This window comes from Myotis lucifugus, unplaced genomic scaffold, assembly GCF_000147115.1.
Source record: "Myotis lucifugus unplaced genomic scaffold, Myoluc2.0 scaffold_363, whole genome shotgun sequence".
Taxonomy (NCBI): domain Eukaryota; kingdom Metazoa; phylum Chordata; class Mammalia; order Chiroptera; family Vespertilionidae; genus Myotis; species Myotis lucifugus.
Genome location: NW_005871411.1, coordinates 645,522 through 664,128, shown reverse-complemented (window position 1 = coordinate 664,128; position 18,607 = coordinate 645,522). Strand labels below are relative to the sequence as shown.

The window sequence follows — 18,607 nt, the reverse complement described above, 5'->3', positions numbered from 1 at the left end:
CCCTCCAGGAGAGAAAGATCCAGAGCAGGAAGGGGCCCTGGGGCAATTGACAGGAAGTCTGGTTAGGAAACCTCATTTTGATCATCCAGTCAGGTGATTCCTTCCTGAAAAGTGTCCATCAGCAGGGGGAATGAATGGTTGGGAAACTGGTAGAGCCATATCTGGGCATTCTTTGGTAGTTATAAAGAATGAGGTAGATCTCTACATATTGACAGAGAACATCTCTAAGACATATACAAGATTGAAGAAGACCATGTAGAATGACACATATAGCATAATAATGCTATTAATTGTTTAAAAATACCACACTAAAATATTTCATATTTTTATGGTTACATACATTATATAAAAGTGTAGACCAGGCGTTCTCAACAGTGGCACTCTTGACCTTCTCCTCCCCCCCCCCCCAATTCTGTCATACAAAAGTAATCATGAATAAATGTGTCATGGTGCTACACATTTAGTTTTACAAAATGAAATCAGAGCACATGTAATATTTACTGACATAAAAAAGTCCATTTTCTAGGGATCAAATTGCTCTTGAGACTTTAGACACTTTATATAAAGTAGAGAGAAGGATTCTTTTCTTTTTTCTTCTTAGAAGTAGGATTTTATCTGGTTGTTTGAAAATTAATTCCTTCCAGTTCTTCAAATCAAGATTGATGCACTTGGCATTCCTTTCTTTAACTTTTCAGTCTGTAAGGATAATTTGTGTTTGTTGGTAAAGCTAGAGAATTTGGTTAGGTTTGCTGCATACTGAAGTCTGGTCAGATTGTGTGAGTCACTGCTGTTCTCAGGCAAGAACACATTTAATCTTTATTTTGTCATCCTCCAGTGTTTGCATTGAAGGATATCACAAGGAAAACTCAAATATTCATGGTCATGGTAAATAATGCCCATGTAGTTACAGATCTTGTTGAAGTGATAGATTTCAAGAAATCTCCCAGCATGAAAACAACTTCAAAGTTGCTTGTGTTCCCTATCTTTTTGGTTTGTACTAGTTTAGAAGGTGTTTAAAAACTTTGACTCAGATCTGGTCTAACCTACTTTTTAACAGTAAGATCCAATTTATTTCATAAGGATAGGGACCAAGCACAGTATCTTTTCAGCACATCTTAGGCATCTAATGGACTAATAGAAAATTTTCCACAAATTCAAAGTTTTAAAATTCTGGTACAATTTTTAATCTATCTATATCCAAGCATTTAAATTCATTTTTAAGATGTCAATAAGGATGACTTTTTTAAAATATATATATATATAATTGATTTTTTTACAGAGAGGAAGGGAGAGGGATAGAGAGTTAGAAACATCGATGAGAGAGAAACATCCATCAGCTGCCTCCTGTACACCTCCTACTGGGGATATGCCCGCAACCAAGGTACATGCCCTTGACCAGAATCAAACCTGGGACCTTTCAGTCCGCAGGCCGATGCTCTATCCACTGAGCCAAACCGGTTAGGGCGGATGACTTTTTTTTTTATCCTGTAAGTTGAAAAACACACCATGATACAAGTAATATTCTTCTCTTTATTTAAAGAATAAAAGTGTTCAAAATATAAAATTAAATGCTTGAGGAAGAAACTAATAATTTTTAAAAACTTCTTTTGGAAACTTTCCTATTGGAAAAGTTTATGAAGACTGCTTTACTTTGAATCTTAGTATTTACATTGTTTTTCTTTTTGAAACTATATCCAGCAATATCTTAGTCAATTGATTAGTTTACCTTAGTTTAAACTGTTCATGATTGTTATATATATTTGAACTATATAAAAAGGAATTTATATTTTTTAAGATGTTGAACTTTTTGAAACATAAGTACATCTAGTCAGCTTGATCAAGTAAGACATCCTTCAGAAAAGCATTTGTAGCGCTTGAATAGCTTGTTTTGTATTATTAAGATAAAGACATCACCTCACACATTTAGTACAACAATAACAGCAAAATTGAAATTGAATTTCAAAAGTTTTTAAACTATCCTTTCATAGTTGACTCATTCATAGCTCCTTGGGAGCTGAAGCAGCAGAGGATTCTAGTTTTTCATATCAAATGGCTTTGCCCAGCATTTTGCTAATACTGACCCTGGACTAGACTGTGGGATTGTTGAGTTTCTAATATACTTTTCTCCCATAAAGTAAGGTTTGTTTCTGAGAAATAGAAGAAAGGAAACCAACCAACCCTTTCTTTACAAAGAAAGGCATGTGTTTTGCCTTTCTTTGTAAAGTCCATAGGCAGTCTTGACCTGCTTTTGATGTTTAATTTATTTGAATGTTTATTCAAATATGTTAGGATTTGAGCTACATCAGTGATTCCCAAAGTGGGCGCTACCGCCCCCTGGTGGGCGCTGCAGCGATCCAGGGGGGCGGTGATGGCCACAGGTGCATTTGTTTTAACTTTTTTTGTATTACCTTTCTATTCTGAGTTCAATAAATAGTTTCATAATTTCAAACTTCAATGTTTCTAATTTACACCTTTCTTTACTATATTTTATGAAAAAGGTAGAAACATTAATACATATATCTTTCTGTTTAATTGCTATTAAAATTAAAAAAAATTAATTTCCAGGGGGCGCTGAGTAATATTTTTTCTGGAAAGGGGGCGGTAGGCCAAATAAGTTTGGGAACCACTGAGCTACATTCTCAGTATAATTACAAAGAATTTGTGATAATGTAGGAAAAAATGTCTAATATGATGTTAAAAAACAAGAGGGTGCAAAATTATATATGCAGTATGGTTACAAAAGTATATTTAGAGAAAAGACTGGGAGTGTATAAGTCAAAATGCAATTAGGATTCTCTTTCTTTTTACTTTTTGATGCATATTCATTGTAGAAATTTTGGACATATAAATATACACATATATGTGTATATATATCTTTTCATTTCTTTCCCCCCATACAACCCTCAGTTCCCATATGTATTGCTAAGAGGAGAAGGTTTAATTTTGTGCAGTTAGACTTCTACCACGCAGACAATGGCTAAACAATGAAAGTTATTAAATAAATTTCCATTTACGTGTACATGAGTTAAGCTTTTAGTACATGACACTGTGCTGGAGGAGATTTAAAAAAAAGAATTTTAAGACACAACTTCTGTCTAGCAGGACCTTATGATATCAAGGAGAAGAATGTGTAAATTATAACAGACATAAAATCTATAAAGCAGTCTGAATAACATTACTGGGCAGGATGCAATTAAATGGCCAAAATTTGTGCTAAGTTCTATTGGAGTTTAAATTAACGGAGATGAAGCTGAAGTACCTGGGAAAGACCTAGTAGTAGCAATGAAGCATTAAGTGCATCTTTAATAATAGGTAATATTGGAGGGAAATAAAATATATATAGAATAAGTATGGATTTAACCTTAAATACGTTATCCCCACCTGGTTAATGCAGTCTTTTTAAAAATATTTTTTTATTGAACTTATTGGGGTGACATTGGTTAGTAAAATTATATAGGTTTCAGGTGTACTATTCTATAATATATCATCTATATATTGTATTGTGTGTTCATCACCCAAAGTTAAGTCTCCTTCCATCACCATTTATCCCTCAGTTACCCTTTTCTATCTCCCCGCACCCCTTGTCCCTTTAGTAATCACCATACTGTTGTCTGTGTCTATGAGGTGTTTTTTTTTTTGGTTTGTTTTTTGCTTAATTCCTTCACCTTTTTCACTCAACCCCCCCAAACTCCCTCCCCTGTGAGAGTGGTCAGCCTGTTCTCTGCATCTATGAATCTGTTTCTATTTGATTTGTTAGTTTATTTTGTTCATTAGATTCCATATATGAGCGAAATAATATGGTACTTGTCTTTCTCTGACTGGGTTATTTCACTTAGCATAATACTGTCCAGGTCTATCCATGTGGTCACAAAGGGTATGATTTCCTTCTTTTTTTTTTTAGCCAAGTAGTATTTCATTGTGTAAATGTACCACAGCTTTTTTTACCCACTCATCTACTGATGGGCATTTGGGCTGCTTCCAAATCTTGGCTATTGTAAATAATGCTGCAGTGAACAAAGGAGTGCATATATTCTTTCAAATTAGTGTTTTGGGTTTCTTCAGATAAATTCCCAGGAGTGGAATCACTGGGTTATAAGGCAGTTCCATTTTTTATTATTTATTATTTGAGGTAACTTCATACTGCTTTCCATAGTGGCTGCACCAGTTATAATTGACCATAAAGGCGTGGGGGTTTTTCTGGGTGCTCTGTTCTATTCCATTGATCTATGTGTCTGTTTTTATGCCAGTACCATGCTGTTTTGATTACTATGACCTTGTAGTATAGTTTGATATCGGTTGGTGTGAGTCCTTCAACTTTGTTCTTCTTTCTCAAGATTGCTGTGGCTATTCAGGTTCTTTTGTGGTTCCATATAAATTTTTGGAATATTTTTTTCTAGTTCCATGAAATATGCCATTGTTATCTTGATAGGAATTGCATTGAATCTTTAGATTGCTTTTAATGATGTTAATTTTTTCTGTCTATGAACATGTTATATGCTTACACTTATTTGTATATCCTTTAATACATCTTTGGTTAAATTTATTCCAAGGTTTGTTTTTTTATGCAATTATAAATGGGATTGTTTTCTTAGTTTCCTTTTCTAATTGTTCATTATTGGTGTATAAAATGCAAGTGGTTTCTGGATATTTATTTTGTATCCTGCTACTTTACCGAATTCATTTATTAGTTCTAGTAGTTTTTTTTTTGGTGGGATCTTTATTTATTTTTATTTATCTTTGTTTTTGGTGGGATCTGTAGAGTTCTATATTTATACAGTATCATGTGTTATTTTTTTAAAGGATTATTTAGTATTCAATGTCTTATAGAAAAAGACACAACAACAGTTATAGCAAAAAAAATTGCTACTAATAGGATCTGAACTGGGCACAGGTTAATAAAGGAGGGGGCATTCTGGTCTGAGGGAGGAGGAGCAATTTGAGTTTGGGAATAAACAAGGCAAAGACAACCACAAGGAGAGCCTTGCTTTGAACATGGAAATATTTAGGATCCCTGAGCATGGCTGTCTTTCCTTGAAGCAGATGTTTTTAAAGAGATTGCAGGATATGTGTGTGTGTGTGTGTGTACACACACCCCCCCCCCCCCCACACACACACACACACACAATGTTATATTAAGATATTGCTCTGTAAATCCTTCAGACATATCTTTTACCATTTAATACATAATCTAATTTTTTACTTCATTGGAAAATATGTTGAATTGATAAAGAAAAATCTGAGCTTTCTAAAAGACGATTTTCTTGGTTTACTTTTTTTGTAGATCTCATTTAAAACAAAGTGCTTCTTTAAAAATTATTTCACAGCTGAAGCAATAAGCAAAAGTATGGGCCACCTTAGTCTTTTGGTGGGGTAGCAGGGTGGATCACAACTGTCTAGGTATATGAATGTATTCCAATTTTTATATCTGCCTTATAAAATAAATTGAAACTGATCGGAAGTTCCTTAAACTGGAAAACTGTTAGGAAAAGCCATTTCAAAAATATGAGCGGCTTCATCATTTTAAAAGAGTAATTTCTTTTAGAAGTAAGCCGCTTACTCTTTTCGGTATTGAATGCCTAGCCTGTATTAAGCAAAAATAGATTTAAAACATTGTAAAGTGAGTAGTACTCAAAATGGAGCATATATTCCTTAGATTTTAGTAGATTTAGGACTTAATGCACATATCAGTTTTTTTCAGGAATAAAGGTAAAGTAGACAAGGATTAAATGTGAGAGTATTTAAGTGATTCTCAAAATTTTCTGAGTCATGTGTGATGATATTGAACTCTTTAGTCCTGGGCTTTAATTTGTGCATGGTGCTGACCTGATGCTGTGCAGGGACATTCACTGCATCCCTTCATTCAGTCCCTCTCATTATCCCCACTTCCTGGGGAGCTTGCTTAGAACTGGGCATGAGCTCTTGTTATTAAAATATTGGGTGACCCTGCCTACATGTAACACGGAAGTTTTGATATAAGATTTATGTATAGCAGAACCAAATCGGAGGCTCTAGTTACTTGCTGTGATTTTACTTAATCAAATTGGTAGGGAATATTATGGAAATTATTTGGTTACACAGTGGATCAGGCTTGTAATAAATGAACTTATGGTTAATATAGTTCCTGAGCTTATTTGTTCCATTGTAATTTTTTTAGTGCATATCCAAAAAGAAATCTGACTCCATAAATGATACGTGAAACAATCATTGCAGTGTTGTGTGTATTTGTAGATGAGGTAGTTCGTTTTGCTGGGAGCATCTGCTAACGCAGAGGTTTGTCTTTTCAGGTTCACGTGAAGATGGCGGACGAGGCTGTGTGTGTTGGCCCCGCTCCCACCAGTAAAAGCTACCTCAACATGGAGGCCATCCTGGAAGCCATCAGGAAAACCAAGGCCCAAGCTGTGAGTCTGAACGAATCTCTCTCCTGCAGCTGTTTCATATGTAGTGAGCAGAAAGCTTGAGTTTGTATCTTAAAAAGAAAATAAGAAAGAATGATTGAAAATACTGTTGCAGTTAGTTCATGTCACATGAGTTAAATGTGGCTGAATTTGCTACTGGAAATCAAAGGCTTTGTGGCATCTGGCAGTGTTGGTCGCTGATCCTGCAGGTGGCTGCTGGATTCAGCTTTCACACCAGGGAGCAGTTTCAGTTCATTTCCAAATTTGCTAGGGGGAAAAAAAAAAGAAATAGCAATTAGTTTTGAGTATTAACCCTTTCTATGTAATAAGAACATTAAAAAAAAATTCTGTATTATAAACAGGATCCAAAAGGCCCCAGTTTAAATTCTATTTTAATCACTTAAAAACTATGTACACCTAGATATACTTCAAGAAATATAAACAATGTAATTGGTAATGATTTTACTTGGATTATGTCAATAGGTTACATATAACTTGCTTGGAGGAATCAGTAATTCTGCCCACCCCCATTCTGTTTGAATGAAATGGAATCCAAGGAAAGATGGGTTTCTGACATCAGAAATAGTGTTTTGTTGTTGTTGTGTGTGTTTTTATGTCAGAACTAATTATATATAAGGTTAAAACTATGCAGTTATCTCTAAAATTGAATGAAAGCAGCTGACACCAGCAATTAACCTGGAGTGCTTCAATTAGTTTTCACATTTTTTTTGAAAGAAATGTATGTTTAAATAAGCTGAATTTGTGAACCCATATTATGGATGTTTACAGTTTATTAGTTGAGTTAATGAAAGTAAAACTGTAGCTTGTCAGAATGCGATGTTTAGTTGAATGTTTATATAAAATGAGATTGGTGGGGTGAAGCTTTTATCCTGTGCTGCAGTAGTTTAAATTATTCTGTTGCATGTTTATAAATAAACCTTGGTTCAGAATTTAAAAATCTTGGATGTGTAGCTTCTTCTAGTTTATGATACCAGCCTCTTCAGGAATTTGACTTTTCTTATAGCAGAATTGTTTTACTGGAAACATATTCAATACTGACTGATAACAGAGTGGCTAAATTTATGTTTGGCCAGTGTGGTAGAAGCAAAAATCACTTGATTAGAATAGGATGGTAGAATTTAGACTGTAACAATGTGGCTTGCATAGCATAGCATAAAGAGGTGGTGGATGGCTAAGTGGGGCGAGGAGGAAAAGAAGAATAGATGTTAGAAGAAAAAAGCATTCAGAGTAAAAAGAAATAGTATAAACCAAACTTCCATTTTGGTAACATTTTTCAGAAACTGCTCATTGGTAAAGGCTGAGTACATTAATGTCAGGAATAAAATATGTTACTTGGCTTGTAACCAGGGTTTTGGAAAGTAGCAGTTCCTGGTACTGTAAAGGGAATGAAAAGTTTTTCAAATCTATCTTGCAAAAGATTTTCTTTAACATAATTCTTTGATTCACCAGTTATTAGAAAAATTTTTAGACTTGTGGCCAAGGTTAGCCTCAGAAAACAGGGAGAGTGTGAGTTGTGTTGAATAGGTAGTCAAATGCAGGTGGACAGGTAGACATGTAGGTAGATGGCCCTCATTGTGGTTAGGACAAAGGTAGTGTGCATGAAGTGATTGTAAAACAGGCCGTGTCTTGGAATCTGAGTCTGTACTCAGGAATGTGAGTGGGAGCTGATCACTATGTGAGAGAAGTAACCTTACTCAAGGGCCCTTGAACAGTAAACCCATAACTGCACTGTATATTTTGTTTGCTGTATTCTATGATAAAATTTAAAGTGCCTTTTGTTTTCATTTCTAAGGTGCATCCAGGGTATGGATTCCTTTCAGAAAACAAAGGATTTGCCAAATGTTTGGTAAGTTTGTAATGAACCAAAAACTGTTAATTTACATTTCAGAAAGCAGTGTAATGGAGTTACTTTTGTAAATATGGGTAGTGGTGAATTAGAGAATTTTAACTGACAAGACAATTCTTTGAAAATAGTTTGTGAAAAGTAAAGAGTTTTTATTTTGTAACCTGTCTTGATTTGAAGAGTAAACATGGAAAAGTTATAAAATCACCATACACCTAATGAGTGACACTAGTTTATTATATATTGCCTTTGACTTTTAACTTTAAAAAACCCCAGTTTTCACTAAATATGTCAGGGTGTTCAGTGATTTATTAATTATTTTACCATGTGATTGGAATGTGAAGCCAGAATAAGATTCTGTTTTTTTTCCATTTTACTGTATATTGTGGCATTTAAGATCATATCTTACTACCTTCTCTATTTTGGGAAAAGTTTTATTACAATCTGAATATCCTCCTGATATCACCGTCCTGGTTAGGTGAATTAACCTGTATTTGCTATTAAACTGATTTTCCTGGTGTATTTATAACTACATTCAAGATGTTACTGAAACCTTAGTTTTCCGATACTAAAATATGATTATGGATAATGTTTCAAAAAGCTCATTAGATCAATTATTATTCTAGGTATTAGATTATCTTAGTTTATTATTCTAATATGTTATACTTTGTTTCTGTGGTATACTTGGTATTTTGTTCTGCCATGGATTAAAATTATTTATGAATGTAATCATTTTCTAGATAAAATTTTCACTTAAAATCTATAAATTTAATTTGGAACAATTCTAAAGGTCACGGAGTTCTATCTTAGAATTATCTATTTTAACCAATTTACTTTACTGATTAAAAATTAAGGCCTGAAGAATATAGTCAATAATATTGTAATAACTATGTATGGTGTCAGGTTAGTATTGGAGATATTGGGAGAACACTAACCACTAGGCTGTTCGTCTGAAACTAATACAAAATAATATTGAATGTAATCTGTAATTTAAGAATAAAAATAAAATAGAAAAAAAAATTTAAGGCCTAAAGAGATTGTGAGTTAAGGTCACACAGATGGTAATGGTAACAAGTGTTGGGAGAGGGCAAATTCGGTGGAACTACCCAAAGGTCCAGATTCACCAGGTTTTATGCAGTGTATTTACATTTTCCTATTTATACCTCCTTTTTATTTTTCATCTCCTTGTTTGAAATTTTGGCTTAGGTTCTGTCATTACATAAGAAAATAATTTCTATATAATACTGACATTTAAAATGTACTTGTACAATATCATGCGTTAAATTTAAGTTTGTACAAGTGAGGTGTCTCTAAACTATGGTTCATGGGCCAAGTGGGGCCTGCTGCCTGTGTTTGTAAATTAAGTTTTATTGGCACACAGCCATGCTTGTTCATTTACGTGTGGTCTGGGCTGCTTTTGCTCTACAACAGCAGAATTGCCTGGCTGTAACAGATCAAATAGCCTGTGAAGCCTAAAATGTTGATTGTATGGCCCTTTATAGAAAAAGTTTGCAAACTCCTGGTAAAAAGGAGAAACTGAGTCCCACAGAAGTTAAATGACATGGCCAATATATTTATTCATGCATTATCTAATCACTTTAAAAAATGCATATTTGCTATCTATCAGTATGTTCAAGCATAAAAATGAACCAGATGTGGGTCCTGCTCATGAGGAGCTCATCGTCATCTTGTGGAAAATAAGACAAGTACACAAATGACTTCAATTCAGGGAAGAAAATATTACGAGGTGTTTAAATTCTCCATAAATACAGATAAGAAAGATTATTTCTATCAGGGGTTTCATGTTAGAGAAAATAGTGTAGAATTTATGACTCCTTGCTTTCTCACTAATTTTCTTTCTAACCTTCTCCATTTTCCTTAACAGGGCTATGCCTCAGCCAAGCCAGACTTTATGCTATTCCCAAACATGGCTGGCTCTTTCCTATTCCTTGCCTTTCATCATCACTCTTTCTCCAGTGTCCTCTCCTCCCACATTTCCACTTACTATCGATCCTTAGGGGCACAATTCACATGGGTACCCCTACCAAGACAGTTTTCCATATCCTTCTGGTGAGAACTAATCTCTTTCTTCTGTCTTCTAGAGCATTTATTTATTTATTTATTTTAAATATATATATATATTTTTATTTCAGAGAGGAAGGGAGAGGGAGAGAGAGAGAGAAACATCAGTGATGAGAGAGAATCTTGCCCGGCTGCCTCCTGCACACCCCACACTGGGGACTGAGCCCTGATCAGGAATTGAACCTCGACTTCCTGGTTCATAGGTCGATGCTTAACCACTGAGCCATGCAGGCCAGAGTAGAGCATTTTTTTTTTTAGATTTCTTCTTTTGTCTACCACTTTCCATATTATGTTAAAATTACGACTTTTTTTTTTTGTATTTTATTGTCCTCTTGAGACAAGAAATTTGGTCTCATCAGTCTTTGTTTCCCTTTTGTTATCTGTCCTAATGATTTCTACATAGTAAATTCAGTGAATGTTTTGGAAGGATTAAATACATATTATTACATTAAGAATTATAAAACAATAACCTGCAAGAAAACTTTTCAACTATCATGAAAAGAACTGTTTTGTAAATAGAAGGCAATATTACTCTATATTTTTGTTCATTATAAAAATAGGCGGCTAGTGATAACTAACCCTCTTTTTTGTGTGCATCATGGTAAGATTCTTATTTGGGATATAATTTTCCTACCATTAAAATCCACCCTCCCCCAAAAGAAAAACACTTTTCCCATTGTAGTATGCCATTTAAGATGCTCCTTTTGGAATATCTGGTTATAGTTGGTAAATTCACAGTAAAATGAAATTGTTTACAGATTTTGTTATGCCATATAAATATTGTTTGTGTGATTGGTGACCAACCATTGAAATTTGACAGTTATTATTCCAAACTGGGTATATTATTAGAATTCTGATTTCCAACATAGTGGTGATAGATTATCATGTTAGTGGAAACTTTTGTCTAGGAAGACTGGTAGAAGTTGGGGGGAATTTTTTTTTCTTCAACTGAGGATATATTGATATATTTATGAGAGAGAGAGAGAGAGAGAGAGAGAGAGAGAGAAACATCCATTGGTTGAGAGAGAGAGAGAAACATCCATTGGTTGCTTCCCTTACATGCCTGACAGGGGGAGGGAGGGAGGGAGGAAGGGAGGGAGGGAGAGAGAGAGAGAGAGAGAGAGAGAGAGAGAGAGAGAAAGAAACATTCATTGGTTGCTTCCCTTACGTGCCCGACAGGGATCTAACCCGAAACCTAGGTATATGCCCTGACCAGGAATCGAACCCAAAACCATTTGGTGTATGGGATGAGGCTTCAACCAACCCACTGAATCACCCAGCCAGGGTGCAAAGTTTTTTTATGTTTAATACTAATCTTGTGTTTGGAATTTAATCAAATATGGAGGTTTACTCCCCAGTAATTTCTGGTTCTGTTGTTTTTATTGCTCTTCAAAAACCAGTGTAATGTGTAGCCACTGTGGAAAACTGAATGGAGTTTCCTCAAAAAATTAAAAATAGAACTCCCGAGAAAAAGGAGACATATGTAATACTTTAAAGTCCAGTGGTTCTCAACCTTCTGGCCCTTTAAAACAGTTCCTCATGTGGTGACCCCCAACCATAAAATTATTTTTGTTGCTACTTCATAACTGTAATTTTGCTACTGTTATGAATCGTAATGTAAATATCTGATATGCAGGATGGTCTTAGGCGACCCTTGTGAAAGGGTCGTTCGACCGCCAAAGGGGTCACGACCCACAGGTTGAGAACCGCTGCTTTAAACAATAAAGAATTAAAAAAACAACAACAGTGTAATGTTTATTTTGCTTATAGAAAAATTATTTGTGCTTTATTTGATATATTATTGTTTTTAATTAATAGCAATAAATAAAAATGATTTATTGAAAAATATTCTGAATTTATGGTATATATTTGCTTTAGAAAGTATACAGTGAGCCAAATGTAAAAGTGTACTAAATTTTTTATAAATTTCATTTAGGGGACATTATTACTTAAGCTTAATTTACACGAAGTTGGATCAGATGACATACAATCTCTGTTGTACAAGATTTAAGTAAAACCATGTCTTATTTGTTTTGCCTAAATAATTCATGGAAAAAACAAAGCTACAAATAACTCTCATAAGTAGCAATTTTCAGTAATTTTAATGTGCTGAGCAAGCAGATTTTATTTTCGAACTGTTTTTCATTCTCTATTTTCCCTCTGGACTCCTAGTATTCTGAGCCATAAAGGAATACTGATGAGCAGCTGTGAGGAATGTTAGGATTAAGAAAAGAAATTCTTGTCCTAGCTGGTTTGGCTCAGTGGATAGAGCGTCAGCCTGCAGACTGAAGGGTCTCAGGTTCAATTCAGCGTCAGCCTGCAGACTGAAGGGTCTCAGGTTCAATTCCGGTCAAGGACACATGCCCAGGTTGTGGGCTCTATCCCCAGTGGGGGTTGTGCAGAAGGCAGCGATCAATTATTCTCTTTCGTCATTAATGTTTCTCTCTTTCCCTCTCCCTTCCTCTCTGAAATTATTAAAAGAAAAAAATTTAAAAAAAAAGAAAAAGAAAAGAAATTCTTAGAGTTTACGAGAGAGCTTTGAAAAGTAAAACTACCTGCTCCTGGAAAAGAGGGATAGTAGTTTAAAGGGATAGTGTTCTAGCTATCTTTCTGTTTTTTTAAATATATTTCACCCATATCATTATATAATTTTGGTGCAGCATAGCATTATAATTTATAGTAACTCACTCTATGAGAAATTTTTATGTTAGATTTAATAATTTGTGTTTCGTGTTTGAGGCGTACCCATGTATTTAAGAGATGGGTGTATATATACAGGTAGATAGTGAGTTCTATCAGAATGCTGAGCATTCAGGGCACAGAAGGGAACTATGCCAAGCATTCGAGATTTGATGAATGTATTCTTTTACCTCTTTTCGTTGGAGACTTAGCAAGATACGAAATATAACTACTGTGAAAACAATAGTGAGATGTAACTTTTTAATCCATTGGACTAAGCAGAAATTTTAAAAATAGCTATAACATTCAGTGTAGGCAATTGTACAAGTGAATTGTCTTGTTCTTAGGAGTGTAAATTAATTTCAGCTTTTTTTTTTTGCCAGAAATTTACTTGTATCTATACAAATTTAAAATGCATATTCTTTGACTTCATAGTTCCACTCTTAAGAATTTCATCTATAAAGATACACTTTTTATTTTTATTAAATATATTGGGGTGCCATTGGTCAGCATGAACATAGAGGTTTCAGGTGTGGGTCTCTATGTTACAAGATCAGTATATTGTATCCACCATCCAAAGTCAAATCTTCTGTCACCATATATTAGTATTAGGACCTCTTCTTCACCACCCCCTTCCTTCTGGCAGCCACCACACTGCTGTTTGTAAAGATACACTTTTTAAAATGTTAATTGTGAACTTATTCATAGTAGCAAAATTTGAAAATAGCTCAAAAAATTTTCAAGGGCAAAAATGAAGAGAATGATACATACTGTGCAGGGCTTTTGTAAAACTAGAAACAACATATATAGAAAACTTAGCACAAAGTCTGGCATTGCCAGGCAAATCACCTTAGTCATTATAGGTGTTAATAATCATTACTTCAGTGGATAGCAAATGTTATTGAAGAGTTTTTAGGAAAATGAGATAGTTAAATGAGATAGTTTTTTCCATCTCTGGATCTCTGACCCTAACCCCCAGTTTAATCCCTAGAGGCTACCACTGCTACCATTCTTCTGGAGCCTGTGTGCCCCTGTGTTACAATTTGTCTATCAATTTGTTATATAGGGTATTCTTATTTGCTGAACTTAGGTTTTGTTTGTTTACAAGAAAAGAATGTTTCTTCCCTTCCCCAGACTCTTAAAATATAGGTATGAAATTTCTACCTACATATGCACTTGCATCATTCTCATTTAATCTTCATGACAGTCTGTGATATATTATTACTTTTATTCTTGGTTTTATAGGACAGAGAATAGTCTTAGAAATAAATGCCTTCCCAATGTCACATAGCTAGTAAATGAGAGTATAGATTTCATCAAAATGACTATATATATAAAAGCCTAAGCGACCGTTTGACCGTTCTACCGTCCCACCGGTAGCTATGACATGCACTGGCCACCAGGGGGTAGACGCTCAATGCACAGGCATGGAAACATGGAACAGACTGATGAATCTCAAAAGAAAGGGGGGAGTGGGGAGAGCAGGAAGAGATTAACCAAAGATCTTAAATGCACACTAGAGGCCCGGTGCACGGATTCATGCACCAGTGGGGTCCCTCGGGCTGGCCTACGGGGATCGGGCTGAAACCACCCAGTGCATGGATTCCTGCACTGGTGGGGTCCCTCGGCCTGGCCTGCGGGGATCAGGCCGAGACTCGGTCTCCGACATCATCCACGGGGTCCTGGATTGCGAGAGGGCGCAGGCCATGCTGATGGACCCCACCAGTGCATGAATCCGTGCACTGGGCCTCTAGTATGACTATAAATCCCATGCTCAGTAAATGTTCCAAACTCTTTCTAAGATGAATTGGAACTATAAGTCCTGGGCAGGTAGCTCAGTTGGTTAGAACATCATCCTGATACACCATGGTTGCAGGGCACATATAAAAAGCAAAGAATGAATGCATAAATAAGAAATTGATCTCTCTCTTAAGTCAATAAATAAAAAAATGGTGGTTAAAAAAATGAATTGCAGGTAGACTGGGTTGTTAGTGTTGTTGTTGTTTTTTAGATCAGTACCTTTGCGTTGTACCTATTTATGCTATTGATGGAGGCTATTTGCTTTCTGCCCCTTCCCCTTTTTTTAAATCCTCAATTTGTGTACCATTGTTAAGATTTAAAAACAGAATTATTTCTTTTGTTTTTATGATCTCTTGATCTTGGATGCCAGTGAAAGTAACTATCTTCACATGGATTTGCTAACTTTATAAGTAAAATGCTTGAGTGAGCTGGTAGAGCTATAGAATACAGTCACTGATACCTTTTATTTCTTATAGTTTTATATTGAACTAATCAAGTCTCCCTGGATTTAGAGGAGAAAGTTTGATGACTCCTTTCCTTTTGACAATACTTTTGTGATATATTTTTAAAAAATATATTTTTATTGATTTCAGAGAGGAAGGGAGAGGGAGAGAATGATAGAAACATCAATGATGAGAGAGAATCATCAATTGGCTGCCTTTTGCATGCCCTCTACTGGGCATCCAGCCAGCAAGCCAGGTATGTGCCCTGACCGGGAATCAAACTCTGACCTCCTGGTTTATAGGTAGATGCTCAACCACTGAACCATGCCGGCAGAGCTGATATATTTTTATTTGTGACTCTTCAATATGTTATGTTCAAAAGAATTTGTGAAAACCTATGGAAGAATATTAATTAAACTCTTATCATAACAGAATGTCCTTTGAAATGTTTGAGGACATGTTTGATTTCCTGCATTTTTGGATTAGAGTTCAGCTTCTAGAATATTTGTTGAAGAATTTGAAGATGATATTGAGTAAAAATGCTCTAAAGTGAATACCTGAAAGGGAAAAATCTTTAGTTTTAGGGAGTCTTTTAAGGATGTAGATATGGCAAATACATTAACGGTTGTGAGGTTTGGGATGTGGTTTCAATAGGAAGGTTAAGAATGTGGGATTTGATGGTGCTGGGATTTTCTTTCCTTTGCTGGGGTTAATACAATTTGAATGTTAAATGCTAGCTTTCCTCCTCTCTCTCCTTACTGTCTCCTTGCAGTGATGAGCAGAATCTGGAGTAGAGTTAAAATTCTTTGCTACTTCATAGTTTATGTGGTCTTGGACAAATTGCTTAGGGTTTGACTCTAAAGACTCAAGTGTCGTATGTTAACTGATTGCATGATTTATCCTCTTCATCTGACTCTATATTGAAAACATGTCTCTTGTAGCCAGCATGTAGTTGGGTCATACTTTTTAAATCTGATCATCTGTATCTTTTAATTGTAGTGTTTAGTCTATTAAGCTTTTGTTTGTCTTATTTTCTTTAATAACAGGTTTATTGAGATAGAATTCATATACCATAACACTCAACTTTTTGAATATATATATATAAATCAGTGATTTTATATAGTTACGGAGTTGTGTAACAGTCACCACTATGAAATTTCAGTTAAATCTATTAATAGTTAATAAATTACAGATATGGATGGATTTATGTCTACCCTTTCATTGTTTTTTTGTTATGTTCTCTGTTTACCTTCTGTTTTCCTTTCCTGCCTTTTTTAGATAATTTTAATGTTTGGAATTCCATTTAAAAGTATCGATTGGATCTATCTTTCACATTTTTTGGTGCTTTTTCTAGGGATTAAAATATACATTCTTAACTTTATATGGTCTACCTAGAGTCAGTATTATAGCATTTGAGGTATAAATGTTGAAATTTTGAAATAGTCCCATCATCATGTTCTATGTTATAGTTATCATATTTCACATGCATATACAGGGCTGGGCAAAAGTACGTTTACAGTTATTAATGTGGAAAATAATACAGTAATTAATAAATAATAATACAAGAATAAACTCTGCATTTCACATACTTACAACTGTTAGCCTACTTTTGCCAAACCCTCTATTATAAATTTCATGTGAAAATGTCATAATTTTTGCTTTAAACATGTTTGAAGAGAGTCAGGATGTTTCTTTCATGAATTGAAATTAAGAATGATTTTTATTTTGGTCAATTTTTAGGGTACACAGAAGAATTATGTTTTATTTTTACTTTTTAATTATATGTTTTTAATTGTAAATAATATACAACAAAATTTACCCCTTTCATGACTTTTTTAATTTTAGCTTTTTAAATATATTTTTATTGATTTCAGAGAGGAAGGAAAAAGGGAGAGAGAGATAGAAACATCAGTGATGAGAGAGAATGATTGATCGGCTGCCTCCTGCACACTCCACACTGGGAATCGAGCCTGCACCCCAGGCATGTACCCTGACTGGGAATCGAACCATGATCTCCTGACACTCAACCACTGAGCCATGCCAGCCGGGCCCTTTCACCATTTTTAAGTGTACAATTCAGTAACATTAAGTACATTTACATTGTGCAACAATCACTACTATTCATCTCCAGAACTTTTTCATCATCTTAAACCAAACTCATTAAACATGAACTCCCTAGTTCCTTCACCCCTACCCTTGGTAACCTCTGTTCTGCTTTCTGTCTCTATGAATTTGCATATTCTAGGTAACTCATATTGTTGGAATCATACAATATATATCCTTTTGTGACTGGCTTATTGCATCAAGGTTCATCTATGTTACAGCATGTGTCAGAATTTCATTGCTTTTTAAGTTTGAATAACAGTGTATTGCATGGATGTATTTATCTACCATATGTTGATTGTTACCCAACTTGTACACGAGTAGATCTTGCTTCTTAATTCTTGTGCATCACTGAAGAAGCTTTCAGTACATACTTAACTATTTGTTAGATGAGAAAAATTGCTGAATTAAAATTTGGAATTCTGAAAATATTTGTAAAAGGGCATTTTGAAAAGGCTTCCTGCATTTTTATGTTTTAATGCTATTTTTACTTATAGTAACTTTGTGATCTCTTAAAATTTATTTTCATCCATTTATTTTTATGTAACCCTAAACTTGGAATTCAGTAGGAAAGACTATTATTTTTGTTCTAGTGAAGGTAATAGAGGACTTTGTTGGATTAGATGAAGTAATTATCACATTAATTATCACTGTTACATATAGTTAAAGATTCTTATTGCCCCAAATACATTCTAAAATTAAACTTTTAAGTGCATGCTTTCTAAAGTGGGCGAAGATGCAGAAATAATGAGATGATTGCTGGGGCTTTGTTTTTAGACTGGACCTTACCTTATCTAAAAATACTGCTACAGAGTTCCTCAAGCACCATATTGAAGCACAGTATGTGATATGCTAATTTGCTAAGTAGAGTATTTTTTTCTTGAATGTGCTCACTTCCCAACAAACTTAAGACATATTTGTCTGCACCCCTGAGTGTATACACATGTGTATTTTCTTAACGTTTTATTCAGTCTTTCACATGCTAGTCAGTTGTTGAATATAGGTGTTAAGAGAAATAAGAATATATCAATTGATAAAAATTGTGTTGCATTTCTTAACCATTATGTTTTATTTATAAGGAAATGTTTTGATTAATAACTGGAGGCCTGGTGCACGCAATTTGTGTACTGGGGGCGGGGAGGGCATCCCTCAGCCCAGCCTGCACCCTCTCCAATCTGGGACCCCTCTGGAGATGTCTGACTGCTGGTTTAGGCCTGATCCCTATGGGATCAGCAGTCGGA

At 34.8% G+C, this 18,607-nt stretch overlaps 1 protein-coding gene across 3 annotated transcripts in view; it reads left to right on the top strand.

Moving 5' to 3' along the window:
• PCCA (propionyl-CoA carboxylase alpha subunit) overlaps positions 1 to 18,607 on the top strand; it is a 345,017-nt gene that overhangs the window by 45,304 nt on the left and 281,106 nt on the right. For all 3 annotated transcript variants that reach the window (XM_006101457.3, XM_023764923.1, XM_023764924.1), the window contains exons 5-6: positions 6,285 to 6,398; positions 8,209 to 8,262. In XM_006101457.3, coding sequence (XP_006101519.1) covers positions 6,285 to 6,398; positions 8,209 to 8,262 — 168 coding nt within the window. The remainder of the gene's footprint in view (positions 1 to 6,284; positions 6,399 to 8,208; positions 8,263 to 18,607) is intronic.